At 37.8% G+C, this 20110-nt stretch overlaps 1 protein-coding gene across 1 annotated transcript in view; it reads right to left on the bottom strand.

Moving 5' to 3' along the window:
* Emcn (endomucin) overlaps nt 1-20110 on the bottom strand; it is an 84629-nt gene that overhangs the window by 41473 nt on the left and 23046 nt on the right. The window contains exons 2-3 of the mRNA XM_057793775.1: nt 12891-13016; nt 8357-8431 (exon numbers count right to left, since the gene is read on the bottom strand). Coding sequence (XP_057649758.1) covers nt 8357-8431; nt 12891-13016 — 201 coding nt within the window. The remainder of the gene's footprint in view (nt 1-8356; nt 8432-12890; nt 13017-20110) is intronic.

The following is a 20110-nucleotide window of genomic DNA, read 5'->3' as shown; positions in this document are numbered from 1 at the left end:
AAAGTAGATTCACACAGGGGGCATAGAAAGAAATCTAGTGCTATTGGTTCAATAAACCCTTGAACCACAAAATGAATAACATAGGAGAAGAATGCTAAAAGTAACCAGAAAAAAAACAAGCCAAATGACTAGCAAAAGTCTCAATAATAGTTTTGAATGTAATTGAACTAAATCCTTCAAGTAGAAGATTTGGATCATCAGAATTGATTAAAATTATAAAAGTACCCAGTATATCCCAGCAACTCATTTGGCTAGTTAAGACCCACATAGACAGAAAGAAAAGGTTTTTATAGAAATGTATGTTCTAATGGCTCCCTTTCCTGAGGGCATTGACTCAATCAACGACCTGTTTCTAGTCTCTTGGTTTCTAGAGGTGCTCCAAGTGAAACATACAAACGTAAAAGTTTGAAGCTAGGACCCGGAAAAAAGCAAGAAGATGGCACCATTTGTCTTTCTGAACCTGGCTCACTACCTCAGTCAGATTTTTTTTAATTCTATGTATTTGCATGTGTTATTCTTTACACCTGAATAAAATTTCATTGTGTGTGTGTATATATATATATCACATTTTTATCATCCATTCATAAGACTGCTTCCTTTACCTAGCTATTGACACAACAACTTGGAAAAACAAGTATTTCTTTAGTTGGATAGAGAGACCTTTGGATATACTCCAAATGACTGTTCAAATTGGGTTATATGGTAGTTCCATTTCTGTCTTTTTGTGTTGCCTCCCCACTGATTTTCTGGTGTGGGAGGTCCTTCTGTCTATTTGTTGCTTTTATTGGTTAATGAATAAAGAAACTGCCTTGGCCTATAGTGTGGGAGGAGGAAGGCGGAATCAGAGAGAAGCCATGTGTCTGTGCAAAAGATCGTGAAAAGTGAAAGCAAATCATGAGCAGAAGAATCAACGTGGGATACCTCACTACCTGACTTTAAAATACACTACAAAGCTAGAGTAGCTACGCAACAGAATAAGGGCATAAAAACAAACACATAGACAGAGAACAGAACAGAGAAGCTTGAGAAGACTAACTACATATACAACTAGCTGATTCTCAACAATGATACCAAAAATATTCGCTGGATAAAGAACAACCTCTTCAATAAAGAATGTTGGAAAACTAGATATTCTTAAGTGAAAAGCTGAAATGAATCTTACTTTATACTCGGTTCAAAAAGTAACTTCAAATGCACCAAACAGTTAAATGTAGGATTTGAAATTCTTAAACACACGGGAAGAAAACTGGGAGTGAATCACTTCAAACATTGTTCCAGGCAGTGATTGTCTGGATAGGACCCAAAGAACAGGAAGAGAAGCAAAAATTGACAAGTGAGATGATTTGTATTCAAAAGGATGATACACAGCAAAGAGATATAAAGAGCATTTCTAGATGAAAAGCCAAAAACAAGGGTAAAATAAGAGAAGACTCAAGGATGCAAGCCCTAAGACTTGGCTTAGAGAATCACCTGTTTAATATGGAACTTCACAGACGAGAGTGGAACCAGAGGCCATACTTAGTTCAGGACTGATGCTCAGTTACCCCATGAAGAGGGAAATGGAGGGAATCTTGGGTACTGTGAAGATAGTGTATTTTAAAATGTATGTAGTGGGCCTGGGGTGTGTGGAGTTAAGGTGTGGAGCATAATGCTAGCAAAGATGTAAAGGTTTGGCCTCTGGCAGCACATGCAGATATGCTTAGAGTCTTGGCTTGAGGACAGAAAGATCCACACATAGATGAGGGAGGATTATTACCATACAAGCAGTGTAATAGTAACACGCTGATGGGATCTTTTGATCCACACACAGTATGTTCCAGACTTCAACTAAAGAGCACCGATAAGCCAGAGTAAAAGGGGGCAGGCTTTAAAGTTGCGTATTGCTTTCATTCAGTTTTTCTCACTACTTTCCTCAGATTACAGTGTGCACCTCTGTTGGACTGACTATAACTTGTAACTTCAGAGGTTGCGACATACTTTAAGTTCAATAAGTAAAACTTAATATTTGAATTAAATTAATTTAAGAATACAAACCTTAAATACCATGCATATTAATGGGATCACATGCTCTTTTGATGCATATCTATATTGTGTAATGCTGAAATCAAGGTAGACATATTTCTTCAAATACTGTCAATTCTTTATGATTAGAAGCTTTCAAATCCTTGTTTTTTTTTAATGCAGTCTGTTTTGAAACTATATTCATTGTATTGTACCATAAACTTTTACTCTACCTCACTGAATTTTTCTCTAATTCTCCCTGTCTCCTCTTCTCCCTAGGCTCTGCTACCTATCATCTAATCTCAGCTTCTTTGACAATTATTTTAGATTCTACATGCAGTTGAGGTTGGTGTCATTTGTCTTTCTACTCCTGACTTATTAAACTTAGCAGGGTGCTCATCTCTATCAGTTTAGTCAGGATTTCATTACATCTATGGTTGAACATTATTCCACTGTGTACCTGACTATAATTTTAGAAGTTCATTATCAGCTTCAGTGCTTTGGGTGGATTCTATTCTTGAACATTGCAAATGGTGCTACGGTGAACATGGGCATACAGAGGTCTCTTTGAGATAGTGATTTCATTTCCCCTGAATGTCTACCCAGCAGCCAGGTTGCTGGATCACATAATTATTACATGTTAATTATTCTGAGAAATGCTTATATGATTTCAGACCACAATATCTACATTGATTGTATCTCTCACCAACATAGTATTTATTTCTTTCTGAAAATAACCTTTCTCAGTGGGGGTAAAGTGGCATCTCATTGTACTTTTGGCTTACATTTTAATTCATAGAATTGTAACATCAAAATAATTCTGATTTTAGTGTTAGAACCTTTGGTTTTGAGTCTATGTTTCTGACATTTTTAGTATTTTGAGCATTTTTACTTGTATAGGGGTTAGAATAAAGCGAATTTAGTATGGAACATGTTCTAGAATTAACAATGTTAAATTAGTTTTATACATTTTAGAAGCTGAATTTATTTTGAGAAATAATGAATTTTTGTGACTTACTGTGTGGTTATAACTAATTGACTTCAGGGGAAAAGCTTATTATTTTAATGTTAGAGGAAGGATGATAGCCTGCTTTATACATTTGGATCTCTGTGATGAAAAGTACTGTTTTATCTGATATCCACAGTAAAGTTAGCTTTTTTGAATAAATTTGGCACAGGAGAATAAATTATGACAATTTTTAGTTTTTAACATTGACAGTTTTAACACTGACTAAGGCATATACCGGTGAATGTTACAGTTGAGAAATGACATTTGGCTTAGTTTTATTTTTAATAGATGGTACAAACCTACTTATGAATAAATTTAATCTAACAGGTGATGGTTCTGTTTTTTTTTATTTTTTTTATTTTTATTTATTTATTTATTTATTTATTTATTTATTTATTTATTTATTTATTTATTTTGTGGTTTTTCGAGACAGGGTTTCTCTGTGGTTTTGGAGCCTGTCCTGGAACTAGCTCTTGTAGACCAGGCTGGCCTCGAACTCCCAGAGATCCGCCTGCCTCTGCCTCACGAGTGCTGGGATTAAAGGCGTGCACCACCACCGCCCGGCCAGGTGATAGTTCTGAACATAAATAATTATATGACAATTATAGGAGAAATAGAATAGAACAAAAACAGTTATATCATGCTCATGGCTTTGAAGAATTAGTTAAAATCTCCATCTTACCCAGAGCAAAGTGCAGATTTGAAGCAAAATTCCACTTTCTTTATAGAAACAAACAAATTCTGAAATATATATGGAACAACAGAAGGCCAATAAACCAAAGCAATTTTGAGAAAGAACCATATTGCAAAGCAACAGTTATCAAAATTGCATGGTACTGGCATAAATCACATATATAGCAGTGAAACAAACAAAAATAATCAGAAAACAAAACCAGCTATGCATAACTAATAATTGACATGACATCTAGACGTCACAGTGGTGAAAGAATATCTTCAATAAATGTTGATGAGAAACTAGATTGTTGTAATCAAAGAGTGAAACTAGATCTCTATGTGATACTACCAACCAAAGTAAACTCAAAATTGATAAAAAAAAAAGGCCCAAATGTGTTATGAAATTATAAAACTTCTATGAGAGAATATTCCAATGATTCTATAAAATACCTTATTGTAGAACACAAAGCAAATACCAAGAAATACAAGAAAGCTGATTTGATTTTTGTTTTACATGATCACAGTAGATAGGAACTAAAAATCACCATCAAGAAAAACTGTAGGACCTAAAATGTAAAGATTGAGCACACACTATTGAATGACGGAGAGTCATAAGGAAACTAGGAGGGGAATTTAAAATCCTGGAATTGAATGATAATGAAAACACACCTTACCAGAACGCGTGGGACACAATAAAAGTCTTAAGAGGGAAACTTACAGTTGTAGATGCTTCATTTAAAAACTTAGAGAAAACACAAATACAAAAAAGATACATCTGAAGGTCATAGAAAAACAAGAAGCCATGTCCCAAATCAATAGATATAAATAAATAAAGACTCTCAGAAATGAACAGAGCAGAAATTGAGAGAACAGTACACAAATTCAATGAGGCAGTTGATTCTTTGAAAAGACAAAAGAAATTGACAAAAACTTAGCTGAATGAACGAGAAGAAAGAAAATGAAGGCTAAAATTGCTACATTAGAGATGAAAAGGGGGACATCACAACAGATACCAATGAAATTCACAAGACCTTTAGGACATACTCAAAACATATGTGAAATGGATAATTTCCTAGACACATATGACCTAGCAAAGCATAATCAAATGATGGAGGAGTTACTTTCATTTAATAAAGAAACTGCCTTGGCCCATTTATAGGCCAACCCTTAGGTAGGTGGAGTAAACAGAACTGAATGCTGGGAGAAAGAAGCCGAGTAAGGAGTCGCCATGATTCTCCCACTCCAGACTGACGCAGGTTAAGATCTTTCCTGGTAAGCCAGCTCGTGGTACTACACAGAATATTAGAAATGGGTTAGATCAATATGTAAGAGCTAGCCAATAAGAGGCTGGAACTAATGGGCCAGGCAGTGATTAAAAGAATACAGTTTCCGTGTAATTATTTCGGGGCATGAGCTAGCCATGTGGGCGGCTGAGTGCTGGGGACGCAGCCCCGCCGCTCTTATTACAACAATCAAGAAGATGTCAACAATTTAGGCAGCTATGTAACAATGAGATTGAAGCACTAGTTACATAGTGTCTCAACAAAGAAAAGCCCAGAGTTGGGAAAATTCATTGTCAAATTTTAGCAAATTGTTGAAGAAGAGCAATACCATGTTTCTCGGACTCTTCCTTTAGTTGGAGAGGGAAGGAATGTTAGCTGACTCACTTTATGAAGCTGGTATTGCCCTGATACCAATGCCAGACAGAAGAACAACAAAGTCTCAGGAAACTCACACTAATGAACATACACATAACTATTCTCAATGAAACACTGGCAAAACAGATTTATGAAATATTTATTTTATTTTCATTTTTTTGAAATTATTATTTTTTAAATGATGAATAATAAGTTTAATTCAGAACTATATATATTTAAGACATCCACAGACTTTTTTTTTGTTAGGACAATCATTATTTTAATGTCTGCTACTGTGCTTGCAGTAGAAATGTATTCTCCTAGGAGTTAATAATAATTTCGAAATTTACAACTGACAGAGACTCACATTCAAGGAAGAATTGAAGTCAGTACTTTATAGAAATTCTGTCTTTGTAGCAAGATGATAGTCAGGGACAGATTTAATTACTGTCTGGACTCCCTCAGTGCCTTCTGGGGTAAGATTGTAGGTTGTCTGGATATCTATACTAAATGTCCTAGGAAGATAGTTCAAAGCCTTGGCAGAGACTGGAGCAGCAGAAACTTACTGAAGACTCTTTTGGCCTCTTTCTTTGGAATAAAAAGAAGTGGTAAAGTAGTGTGCTTTGCCAGTTGGTTTAAGTGTTGCACTAAAAGGGAGGAAACCATTGCGAAGGAACACAGGTCAAACTAAGACTTGAACCTCTCCAGTCTTCATTACTGGGAACAAGAGCTCGAAAACTGGAGCCAAGCTAACTGGATATGCTGAAGAGAAGAGAATAGCAGCTAAATTTGAGCAGTATTTGAACATTTTTAAAAACATTTCTTCTAAAGTGAGTGTGTGTGTGTGTGCATGTGCGCACGCGTGCACCCACGCACGCACAGGGTACGGGTACCCACTGAGGTCAGAGATGTGGCAGCTGTGAGTTGCCCTATGTGAGTGCTGGTAACTAAACCTGGATCCTTTCTTTACAAGAGAAGTACATAATCCTAGCCACTAGCAATCTCTCCAGACTCTGGACTTCAACTTTTAACAAGAGAAAAATGGGAAAGAATTTCTTGTGCTGTTGGACAAAATAGGTTCATTGGGGTTGTCATATAGGAATTCTTCACTCATGAGGGTGGAAAAGGACCTAAGATGAATTGTGGTTGGGGACTGGGAGCACATTGTTCCTTAGGCCATTGTTAAGAGGATGGCTGGATCCCCAAATCTCTTTATTTTCAAACCCCAGTTACTAAGAAAGGATCTTGTAGGAATTGGGGTAAATCTAGGCCATGAATAAAATATCACTTTGTTTTAAATAAAAGTCCATTTGAGCTCTACTTAGAGTGACCTTTGGATAATAAAACTTCCAGAAATCAAATAAATTGATGTTGTTTGATAGCATCAAAGTGATTCAGAATTCAGAATTTAAAATTTCCTTCCTCCAGGCTGGAGAGATGCCTCAGCAATTAAGAGTTCTGGCTGCTCTTACATAGCATCAAGGTTTGATTCCCGGCACCCATATTATAGCCTATAACTATTTGTAACTCCTGGTTGGTCATCAGTCAATGTCTTCTGGCCTCTGTGGCACCTGGCACATATACATGTAGTACATAGTACACATATACAGTGCACAGACATATATACACACATACAGTACCCAGACATATATGCACACATATAGTATACAGACGTATGCACAAATACTGTGTACAGACATATAAGCATATGTAGAGTACACAGACATATATGTATATATACAGTACACGGACATACATGCAGGCAAAGTAGTCATACACATAAAATACAATAAAGAAATATAAAAATAAGTAATAAAGCCCATTGTTCCTTAGAAACTACAGCATCATGCTGAGTTTTGAACTTTCCTTCCCTACAGCTTTGTCTATGATGATTTTGGGCAGAAAATCTTAGTTGCTTTTTTTTTCTTTTCTATATTTTTCTTATTTCTCTGTTTATACTAGACTCTGTACAGAAGTCTCAAAGAATGTCCCCAAATCCACTTTCTCATCCCACACTTATCACCTGCTTTACATGTAGTGACTCCAGTCCCACTTGAGTGAATTCTTCACACTAAGGTTCTTCTTAAGTTAATTTTAAGAGAATATTTTCTTCTGATGAAAAAAAAGATAGATAAGGGTAGATTGATCTAATGCTGAGTTTCTTAAAATGGAAATTTTTCTTTTTAAAAGGAAGAAATCACAAAATCTTTCAAAAAATTGCAGAGAAGGGAACACATCCCAACTCAATCTGATGATGCTACTATTACTGTGATATTAGAAGATAAAGGTTGCAGAAAAATCACAAGCTTATGTATCTTATGAAAATTCTTAGCAAAATAATATAGATGGAACTGGCCTCATAGGAGAAGTATTCCGTAGTGTGACCAAGGAGAATTTTTGCTAAGAGAGAAAGGTTAGGTCAACGTGCAGCATCAGAGGTGCATGCCATGTTGATAAAATAAAGAACACTAACAGGACAACTGCAATAAATTGAGAAAAAGCAATTTTGAAAATGTAAAATTCTTGCACTATAAAAGCATCTCTAAAAGCTAATCACAGGAGTTTAAAATCACACTAAATGGTGAGAATCTGTAGTTAGATCTCTTGTAGTTAGGAATAAAGGAATGATGTCATTTTTCACCACTGTTCGGCATCATTACGGCAGTTTTTTTTTTTTGTTTGTTTGTTTTTCGAGACAGGGTTTCTCTGTGGTTTTGGAGCCTGTCCTGGAACTAGCTCTTGTAGACCAGGCTGGTCTCGAACTCCCAGAGATCCGCCTGCCTCTGCCTCCTCCCGAGTGCTGGGATTAAAGGCATGCGCCACCACCGCCCGGCGCATTACGGCAGTTTTATCAAAGAGACACAACTAACAATAAACCTAAGTAGATCAAAGGCATCGACTTTGGAAATGATGACCTAGATTACATCATGCTATCTATAGAAAATCCCAACCGCTTCACACACATGTGCACATGCACGCATGCGCACACACACACACACACTTAACAAAAACAACAAAATGAATTAGTACTCACCTTCATGTTTTACTGTTGTCAGTGAGTTAGGTGCTGGAGTCAAAGGAGGCTCGGGTAATTCACCATTAGATATTCCTAGTTTGATAAGATAGATGATGTTGTTATTAACCACAGTCTCGTCTCATCTGCCAAGGAATGAGGTTTAGAAATGATCTGCAATCAATCTACAGATGTACCAAGTAACCCTTGTCCTTTACTGTTTTTCAGCTCATTCTATCTAAAGGGGAATGCAAGTACGGAATTATTGAATGACTGATTTAAACACACACACATACACAGCCACACCGACACTCACACCCATACTTCCTCACCACCCCACACCCATACACTTCCAGTCCACCATCCCCATATATACACCATTCATACACACATACATACCCACACCCAAATACACACACACATACACACATCCAAACACACACACACAGCCAAACACACATACCACACACACACACATACACACACCCAAACACACACACACACAGCCAAACACACATACCACACACACACATACACACACCCAAACACACACACACACAGCCAAACACACATACCACACACATACCCAAACACACACACACACAGCCAAACACACATACTACACACACACATACCACACACACACACATTCAGTATGAGTGATCCAAACATCCAAACAGCAAGTTTTTATTGCATATTATTACCTGGATATTATCAAAAATGCAAAAAAGGATCATTTTTAATTTAAAACTAAATTTTGCTGTTTCAAAAATCATTTATTTTTCCTGTGGGGCGGGAATCCTTGTCAAGTAGGATCACAAAATGTAACATTTATTTTAGAGTTATATTTCATTTCCTTAACTTAGTCATTCACGGTAAGGAAATTTGAATAAAAACCAGACATTGAGAAACTTAAAAACTTCTGAAATTAATCTACTCTTTGTATTTTTGCCATATAAACTTCAGAGACCCAAATAGTTCTAACTCCTAGTATGTCATGCATATAGAAAGCAAGATTGTAATGCATTTCCCAGTAAACTTGGGGCCTTATTCCTGTATACTACAGAACAATAGAAAGTATGTTGAGAAAGAAGCCAACGTTACCAGCGAGTAACTGTCAAAATCAGGAGCTGTGTGCACTGCACATGACACACACCATTGTCCTTTGCTGATCTGCATGCCCTTGTGTTTCCTTATTTAAAAGAATATTTATTAAATGCCAGGAATTGCTCTTGAAATTACTCGGAGCAAAAAGATGCTGAGGATGGATTGTCCACAAAGTCATGGAGGAAACGCTCTTCGTATACATCTGATACCGTACAGGGCATCTGTGTGTATATGTGAGTGTGCGTGCTTGTGTGCATGTGTGCACACATACGCATATGCATATGTGCTTGTGGTAAGAAGAGTAACACTTGGGGATTGTTGCTAATTTATCAGTAACCACTTTTAAATATGTGCAGCATGCTACATATGGTATGATGAATTTCTCTTTATGTGCTGAATATATTAAAATTCTGAAGAAAAAAATGTACCGTTATTATGAGGAACTGCTGGTAACCATTAACAACTGTGATTTGTGTTGATTTAAAGTTCATAAACAATTCAACAATTTCAAACAACTGTTCAGAGAAACAGACTGAAGTTGACATAAACATAAGTGGATTCTGCATATATATATATATATGCATACATGATATTACATCACAAATTACTATATTGTTCGTATTTACATTTTCCACAGAGTGTTCATTTTCAACTCAAACTTAGAAGTAGGAAGATAATTGAGAAAAGAAAGGTGAGGCACACAATCCTATCATAGTTCCATCTAATCATACAAGGACATTTATGAGATTAGTTTTTTTAAAAATTCTCTTCTTTGCAGTTTTATGTATTCATTTCCTGCACAGAAGATGCGCAACTTAAACACCACTGTAGCAGAGCCTCATATGAGATAGCTGGCTGGAAATACCTCTGGCTGTAGTTAAAATTTAATGTCTGTTTTTGTACGTGAGATTTTAATATTAATTCTGAAAGCTTGTTGTTCTATCAGTTAATTTATCTCATTTAACACCAGTTCGCGATCAACTACCTTTTTTTTTTTTAAAAGGAAGTGCAGAGTTGGAGAATTTTGTTTGAGTTTTAACAAGCAAAGTTTGCCTGAAGATCAGAGTGCAGAACTAAGACGCTAGAGGCCAGGCAGTGGTGGTCCACATTTTTAATCCCAGAATTCAGGAGGCAGAGGCAGACAGATCTCTGTGAGTTCAAGGCCATCTTGGGCTACATGAAATTAATCTAGTCTCAAAAAGAAACAAAGCTCACACAAAGGTGATCCCAGTGCTTGGGATCCCACGCCTTTAATCCCAGCACTAGTGAGGTGGAGACAAGTGTAATATGACTCTGCGGAGGAAGGAATGTAAGGTGGGAGGAGACAGTAGCTCAGTGCAGTCTGAGGCAGCAGTCTCAGCCTTGGTAGGGCCCAATTATAGGACACATCCACTACAAAAAAATGATGAAAACATCAACTTTCTCCGCCTCAATACGAACAGGCTTGAAATAACATCCTAATTCAGCAAAAACAAGGTGCATTACTGGCGTCACAAATTACATTATAATCCTGCCCAAACTTCTACACTGAACTCCTGTCTCTATGGTTCATGTAACTAAGCGTTGTTCCAGGGTTTGTGTTATTATTGTGACAGTACTTATGGCCATAGAATCTTAGATGGGGGCTGAATGTGACACAGCACCCATAGCCTCTGTCTTGGCTCTTGTACAAACATCACTGATTGCAAACATAATATGCTCTTGTCAACTTAGAGTCAAATTCACACTGAAGAGTTGAAGCTTGGAGAAGAGAGCAAATAGCCAAACTTTGTAAAAATCCTATTTGAAACCTGGGAACACAGAGGTGAGACAATCCTTCCAAATGAAAAACAACGTTCAGGAGATGGCTGGAGGCTTTCTAGGTTGTGACTTCTCCGTTTGGAGCTTGGCTTCGGTGGAGCTAACATTCTCCAGTATACCTGGACTAAAATCCCCCGTGCCCCTGTTGTGTATGCTTTCTCCTGATTCAGTCAAGGAGTTCTGGGAGGACTGTTTGGTTCTCATTGTAGAATCGAACACAGTGGAAACAGATTCTGCTCATGAATACCTTTGGTCTGTTAAATTACCATCAAGTTCATGTCCAGATGGTTGATGTGTTTGTGTGCGAGCCTGGCCTTAGAGTAAAAATTGAGGAAGGTACAGAACTGAGAAATACAGCGGTAGAATTTCAGCCATCCATTCATTCTAAACATTCAAATTCCAGCAATTAGCTAGCAAGTTTATTTTTTATCCTTTTGGATACTGAGCCTGAATGAGATAACCCTATTTATATATTTTCCCCTTATGTTACAAGGGAAACAATGTAGCAAACATTACCTTGAAAAGTGTTTGTGTTTTTAGTCGAGTGATTATAATGGCTTTTCTTTTTCTCCCATTTTATTTCTTTTTGAGACAGGGTCTCTCTGTATAGCTCTGGCTACCCTGGAATTCGATATGCAGAATAGGTTAGCCTCATACCCATTGGGATCTACCTGTCTCTGCCTCCCAAGTGATGGGATTAAAGGCATGTGCCACCAGTCCCAGGGACATTTCAAATTTTCAAAGATGGTTACTGTGGTTTGAGTAGGGTGGCCTCCATGGACTCAGGTGTTTGAATGCTTGGCCTATAGAGAGTGGCACTCTGAGGAGGTGTGGCCTTGTTGGAGTAGGTGTGGCCTTGTTGGAGTAGGTGTGGCCTTGTTGGAGTAGGTGTGGCCTTGTTGGAGGAAATGTATCACTATGATGGTGGGCTCTAAGATCTCATACATGCTTAAGCTACACCTAGTGTCATAGACAGTTCACTTCCTGTTGCCTGTGGACCAAGATACAGAGCTCTCAGCTCCTTCTCCAGCTCCATGTCTGCCTACAAGCTGCCATACTTCTCGCCATGATGATAATTGATTGAATTTCTGAAACAGTAAGTCAGCCTCAATTACACATTTTGCTTTATAAGAGTTGCTGTGGACATGGTGTCTCTTCACAGCATGGAAACCTTAACTAAGATGGTTAAGTACCCTCCTTTAATACTTAGCCAAAATTTTTGGCATAGTTGCTGCTCCATCCAGTAACGATTGTGATAAATGTGTTACAGAAATCTTCAAACTAAATCTATCATTAGCACCTATGACCAACAAAGTGTCAGTTTGTACAGCTTCCAATTGTTGGCTGTGCCATGTAAGTGGAGAACTGAGATATTTGCAAGGATATTTTTATGACTTAGGTACGATAATTGTTTTCTTCTCTAAAAATAAACTTTGTTTATGTAACAATCACAATAGAACTTTCCCAAACAAGAAATGATCTAAAAGAATATCATTAAGGAAACTCAGCAAGGCCTCCAAACTATACAGGAATTTGTAAATAGTGAAGTATTACTTAGCTTTATAACAATATTTCTCTAGAGTACATATATAGGATCTACTAATTTTGCTTTTAGAAGGGAAACTACAGCCTCATAGGAAGGTCCTACCTGTAGGAGCTGTTCCATCCTTTGCGTTGTTGACAGGGTTTGTTACTGACATGTTGCCTGGGGTTGTGACAGATAATTTTGTTGTAGAAGTTTCTGGCAGTGATGGAGTCGATTTATTTTGAACATCTGAAAGAGACATGTTTAAGTAATTTCATTAATATTTATTTTTTTCAATCAATGGGCTAATATAGTTAACTATAGTAAATTAGCATAATTGAGTATGAATGTATCTCTATCTATAATCTATTTCTATCATTTATGTATCTGTCACATATATATGTGATATTTATTGTGATATGATATACATGATAGCATATATTCTCTTCGCCCAGTTAGTCGAGAATAGATTCGTGATCGATTTCCAATTGTAATCAACCGATCATAGCTCAGTACTTGTCCCCCAGATCCACCCGCTTCTCACAATGGTGTGTATTCTAGAGGGTGGCCAGAGTTGTCTGTACATCTAGAACTACGTAATAGCTAAGATGACAAATGAGGAACGCATGTTACATTTGAAATTTGATGCTATTTTTACTGTAACTAATTCCACCAGCGAATATAACTAAATGTGCATTCTCTGGAAATAGATAGTTTGCTATATATTTTCATAGCACACTGAAGTCAATCATTACTAAAAATGTCAGTATTTGTTTATACATCCTTTATTATTTTTTCTTTTTCTCTCTTACAAAATATTTTCTATTGTCCATATGTAAAGAATAAATCAATGTTTTATATATAATCTATTATTTGTCATTTATATGAAATATATTTATAGACCATATAATTCATATGTGTTTATTTTATATACATACATTTTTGTATATATTATATACATAAATCTTATATTTGTTAGTGTTTTATGCTTTATGTTTTTAAAAAAATATTTACTTTGTCATATATGTATGCAAATGTGTGAGAGAGAGTGAGACCTTAACCAAGAAAAACAATAAACTTTAAAGAAATTAAACAACTGTAATAGTTTACATCTGGGGCTATCATAAATCCATATTTTCAAATTGCTTATTTTTCTAAATTGTACTTATGCTTGAGAATTTTAGCCCACATTAGATACTTTTTTTGTAATGCTAATCCTTTAACACAGATGAGGGAACCAGTCTGTAACCGGCAGAACTGGGGAAATCAACACGGCATCATCATGTTTCCAAAGTGAAACATAAGATTTGATAGTCCAAGAGAGTCTATTCTCTGAATCCCCCTCCTTGTGTGCGCGCGCATATGTATCTTCCACCAGAAGTGGGAATGTTCTTCGCCCAGAACAACTACAGGCACACAGGCTCTCCACAGAAGTGAGACTGTGGGCACATGGCATAAATGCAGTAAATAAATGTCATTGGGGTGTAGAAAAATCAGTCACGGGGGAAAGACATTACTCTCTGTCTTGCATCGGTTTGTACAGTGTGTAGAGTAGATTATGTACAGCTGATGGACCTAGAGCAATGAGGACTTCCGTTCATATTCTGAACTAGAAATGTCCTAGCAGTAAATGTGTATCAGTACGGAATCTCAAATTTACTTTGTATTTAAAACTTTCTTTGAGGAGCTGGAGAAATGGCTCAGTGGTTAAGAGCACTGCCTGTTTTTCCAAAGGTCCTGAGTTCAATTCCCAGCAACCACATGGTGGCTCACAACCATCCGTAAGGAGATCTGGTGCCCTCTTCTGGCCTGCAGGCACACATGCAGACAGAATACTGACAATACTGTATACATAATAAATAAATAAATCTTTAAAAAAAAACTTTCTTTGAGTCAGAGACAAAGAAATATTGGCATGTCAAACAGCTGCAGAGTCTCTGCTGTCTGGAGGCAGATACATTTGCTGTTCATTTCACAGTCCTGATGCTCGGAAGGGTTAACTCTTAGCACCGACTCTGTTTATGAACACAGTAAATGAAACTGCTTGACGCAACAGGGATGTGTTTAGCACGTACAGAAAAGAACTGCGCTTTCACAGGCTCTATGGAAATCAAGTCAAAAGCTTTTTCCTCTCTGGAAGTAAATCTCACACCTTTCGTCTGGCCTTCCAGCCCCGGGATTTAGGAGGGAGCTGGAACACATCCATGTGGAACTACCGGTCTCGACCGGACCATTCTGGACCATATAGGACCAGACCGGACCAGACGGGTCTCGACCAGATTCCCCTTTCTCACACATCTTGTAGCTATCTATCTTCCTTTTAGTCTTTCATTTCATGATCTAACACGACTTCTAAATCTAGTTTGAAGTGTAGAAATTACTCAAAGACAAGTAAGCACACCCGTTTAGACTACAAAATTTACTAGTAAATAGCTTGGATGAGCCCTGTATGCAGACTTTCTAAACAGGAACAATCTTGCTTTCCAAACACCATTGCCATCTCCAGAGGTGGTTCTTGTTTCCTTTCTCACTCAACACACATAGAACGACAATTTACATGAAAATCATGTTCTGATAAACTAAAAGGCTCTGTTATATTCCTCCTGGCACCAACCTCAAATACCTTTGAGTCTGGTAGGGATCATAATAGCAGTGCACAGAAAATAACACAGGTTGTCACTGTGGGCTATGGGACTGTATTCTGCAAATGCTGGTGGTGATTAAAAATAAGTAAGGATTTGTTTGTTTATTGAGAAAGGGTTACCTAGCAGTGTTAATTCTTTTAAAAAGTTCTTTGTAGAATATTTGTCCCCCCCCCAAAAGAAAAGGAATTGTAAAAAGCATCTTAAGTGACTGCCTTGGTCAAATTCAGGATGGAGTCTTTTTTTGCATACTAAGGTAGCATGACTTTTGAATTTTCTTGCTTAGAAAACGAATTTTTTAAAGGCTGTTTCCAAAGATCACAGGGACAACTGGTTAAAAGACAATCCAGCTTGTTAGCATTTCTGCCATCTTTATTGTATGATGTTAAGGTTTGTATAGCCATTTCCTCTGAATTGAAACATTCCCTCCAAAATCAGGGCAGGAGTGGTGGTGGTCTGAGCTCAGAGGTAAAGAAAACGTCGCATATCTGGGGAAGTGAGATTCTCAAGGAATGAACTGCTGAAAGAGGCTACTGAACAGCCTAGCTGGAGAGAGAGACAGAGACAGAGACAGAGAGACAGAGAGAGAGACAGACAGAGAGAGAGAGAGAGAGAAATTAGTACAATTTCTGTGTGATTATTTTGGTTCTCGGCATCTGGGACGAACAAGCAGGCCTTCCTCCAACAGAAAAAGCTTAATGTACAATGCTGCAATCAAATGGTATCTTTACATCGTTCTTAAATTTAATTTCTCATAAGAAATTAATAAGATATTTGCTGGCTTAAAGAGCCATTTAACTTGATAAACACCTATTTCGCTAAGTGCTAAAATGTATGAGTTCTATCTAGAGGAAGCCAGAGTTCCACCACATAAATTGGCGCTATGTAATCATACTGTGCAGATGTGGTTGTAAACAGGGTAGTGACATAGCATACCTACAATGATCAATAAATGTTTGCATGAGAGATTTTGAGAGGAATTGGAACATGAAGCATAACATGGAAATATATATTTCATATGCAAATGGGAGGGGAACTCAAAAGTGACAAGTAAATTTGAGGCCCTAGAGTACCTCGAAGGGGTCCTTGATTGTGTTTGGCACCCTTAAATCTTTGGGAAATAAAGACAGGAAAATCCCGCTTTAAAATGGAACTTCAAAAGCTATTGAAAACTTGAAAAACAGGCTTTTGATTTACATTCTCAAGCTAAAAATATACTCCTGAAGTTATGAGTGCTTAGACTTCCTACTTGAAATGATGGGGTGGAAAGATAGCTAACATGAAAATCTTATCCCTCTCTGGAAAATTCTTAGATAAGTGAAGAAATTCTGCACCTGAAAGAGCCATCTCCTCGGGTCTCCAGCCATCTGTGCAGTGGGAGGAAGCGCCAAGCCTGGCAGGCTGCAGGCATGGACAGGTGTCTCAGCCACCTGGCCCCTCTGGGGAGAACAGGGCTCAGCGCTGCATTGGCGAGTTTCTTAAACACAAAACATTATCTGCAAATGGACCTGAGGCTCTGAGGCGTTCGGCTGACTAGTGGAGGGGCTTGGCGGGTCAGAGGTGTTATAGGGCCAATTCTCTACACGCACCCAGTATTCCACTTAATTCTAGGGGGCGATGCCAGAGACTTTCCGTTTGCAAATGTGATTCTTTGAAGTTCATGTTTAATAATGAGATAGTTTAGACTTGGAAATTTATTATAAAACTTTTTATATTTTGTGCTGAGTTTGATTGATGAGTATCCACCCCTTAGGCACACACTTTGGCAATGGTGGTTATGTTTAATATTCATAAGTCTGAATGGGAGGGACAAGGAACGACCCTCGTGTACTCTTGGACTTTCAGACAGGACTGCACTAGGATTTTTTTCCTCCTGGAAGAGAACTGATTCTGAGGAGCTCGGTTGGCATCTGCCTGGTAACAAGATGCTAGGGCTCAGCATCTTATTAGCTCTGTCAAATGTTACAGGCAGGGCCCTTAGGTCATCTCAGGATCAGTCCTGGTGTCTGCCTGTCCTGTGAAAGCTCTGCCTTGTGCCTGCCCAGAAACCCAGTGGCCCTGGCTAGCCAAGTGCTATGCCTGTTTTTTATCAATCCACACCTTCAGGATAACTCTCATTGAGCTCCTGTGTCCATCAACCTTCTCCCCAAATTCTCCAGGAAATTCCACCCAAGACTTTTGACTCACAGACCACTGGAGGAGTCAGGAGCATTGACTTTCACACACGAAATGGCAAGGACACACTTTTGAAGTTTGGGTGCAGCATTTGGCTGAGCTGGGGGTATCTTGTGAATCACCTGCTTCAATTTCCATTTTCTCCAAGTCCTAGTTGAATTAAAATGCCTCTTTTTAGCAGCCAAAAGCCTACTTCTGGTGAAAAAAGGGTAAAATTGAAAAAAGGAGTTTTCCTCATTTTCTAAAAAAATTAAAGATAATCTTTTCTTGTCCTGATTGTACAAAGACAAATTACAGCTGGATGTATTTACAGGGTGCAAAAAATGATGTTAAACTCCTAAGCACAACGGAATAGTTAAATAAGGTTAATGAACATAATAAACACCTCAAATACTCCATGTTTTGTGGATTAATCTTTAAAATTTATTCACAGTAACGTTAAAGTATATAATACATATTTTCCAATATCAATCTCTCAAAAATCTCAAAGATATTCTTCTAGTCTAATCGAGAGCCTGTACTCTTCCATAAAAGCCACATTATCTCCATCTCCAAGCCTCTGTGTCCACTGTGCTCCCTTGGCTTCTTTCAGTAGGATTGTGCCCGTGTAGGTGGGGTGACGCAGCTCGGTTCTTAGCAGTCTAGATGACACTATTCAGCAAAAGAATCTCCAGTCCCAGACATAAGATGATGTAATCTCTCCCATTCTACAACTTAAACGATGTTCTCATGTGTTTGTAACACATACTGCTTTGTTTCTCTTTTGGTGGACACAGCCCAATTCCCTAACCTAGATTGTGAGGAGTTTTAGAATAGATATTTGTTATAGATGGGTGTCTCTTTGATTAATTTTCTTGTTTCTATACCCAGTAGTGGCATCAGTGCATCATGAGAGTTCCATTTCATTGTAAAAAAATTTAATGATTTATTTCATTTTATTTTATATGTATTTGTGTGTTGCCTATGTGTATGTATGTGCACTACGTGTGTGTCTGGTACCCACTGAAGCCAGGGAGGGCATAAGATCCCCTGAAACTGGAGTTACAGGTCGTTGTAAGCTTCGAGTGGGTGCTGGGAATCAAACCTGGTCCTCTGCAAGAGAAGCTGGTGCTCTCATCCTCTGAGCCATCTCCCCAACCTTACTGCTTCAGTTCTTTTTGTTGTTGCTGGGCATTGAGGAACTTCTACACTTTCCGTGCTTGCTACTTTGCACTCTTCCCACACTGCACAAACATTCTCTTACCCATTTTAAATCACAGTTTAAAATTATCCCCCTATAGTTGTTTGAGTTTTTGAGTTCTTCAAATATTTTGGAGACGAACCCTTGTCCGGTTTGTGCAGTATGTGCAATGCTTTCTTCAGACACAACTGATCTTCTTTTCATTCTGTTGGTTCCCACATTGTCCAAATGCTTTTATTTTGTGATCTCATTTTTTTTGCCCCTCGGGCTTGCATGGAGTCATACCTACCTGTACTGTGCCCCCACAGTTTTCTCTGCATGTTTCCCTAACATTGTTACACAGTTTCAGGTCTTACATATAAGATTTAATCTATTTTATGTTGATCTTTGCATATGGTGTGAGACAAGGGATCAATTTAATTCTTTGACAAATGGCTATCTAGCTTCCTCAATACCGTGTATTGAGGAAACAGCTCCTTTCAAATGTGTTTACTTGGTGCTGTTGCTGAAAGCCATAGCATCTGTGTTCATTCTGGGTTTATATTCTGTTTCATTCATTGATGCGTCGACTTCTACTACAGCACTGCACAGTATTAGATATTATTACTTCTCTGAGGAACCAGATGTGCTATAGAACCAGAGGTCAAGAGTTTATTCATTATTATATAAGATTGTTTTGGCTATCCTGGGTTTTTTGTTTCTCCATATAAAGTTGATTATTGTCCTCTCAAGATCTGTGAAGAATTTTGATGGGATTTTGATGGGGATTGCATTGAATCTATAAATTGCCCTTGGTAGAATTGCCATTTTTACTATGTTGATCCTCCCTATCCAAGAGCAAGGGAGATCCTTCCATTTTCTGGTATCCTCCTCAATTTCTTTCTTCATTGACTTAAAGTTCTTGTCAAATAGATCCTTTACTTCCTTGGTTAGGGTTACCCCAAGATATTTTATGCTATTTGTGGCTATCGTGAAGGGTGATGCTTCTCTGATTTCCATCTCTGCTTCCACTATTGGGAATATACCCAAGAGATGCCACATCAAATGACAAAAGTATCTGTTCAACTATGTTCATAGCAGCATTGTTTGTAATAGCCAAAACCTGGAAACAACCTAGATGCCCTTCAATGGAGGAATGGATGAAGAAAGTGTGGAATATATACATATTAGAGTACTACTCAGCAGTAAAAAACAATGACTTCTCGAATTTTGCGTGCAAATGGATGGAAATAGAAAACACTATCCTGAGTGAGGTATCCCAGACTCAAAAAGAGGAACATGGGATGTACTCACTCATAATCGGTTTCTAGCCATAAAATAAAAGACATTAAGCATATAATGTGTGA

Source organism: Chionomys nivalis, chromosome 18 (genome assembly GCF_950005125.1).
Source record: "Chionomys nivalis chromosome 18, mChiNiv1.1, whole genome shotgun sequence".
Taxonomy (NCBI): domain Eukaryota; kingdom Metazoa; phylum Chordata; class Mammalia; order Rodentia; family Cricetidae; genus Chionomys; species Chionomys nivalis.
This window is presented reverse-complemented; position numbering and strand designations above follow the sequence as displayed.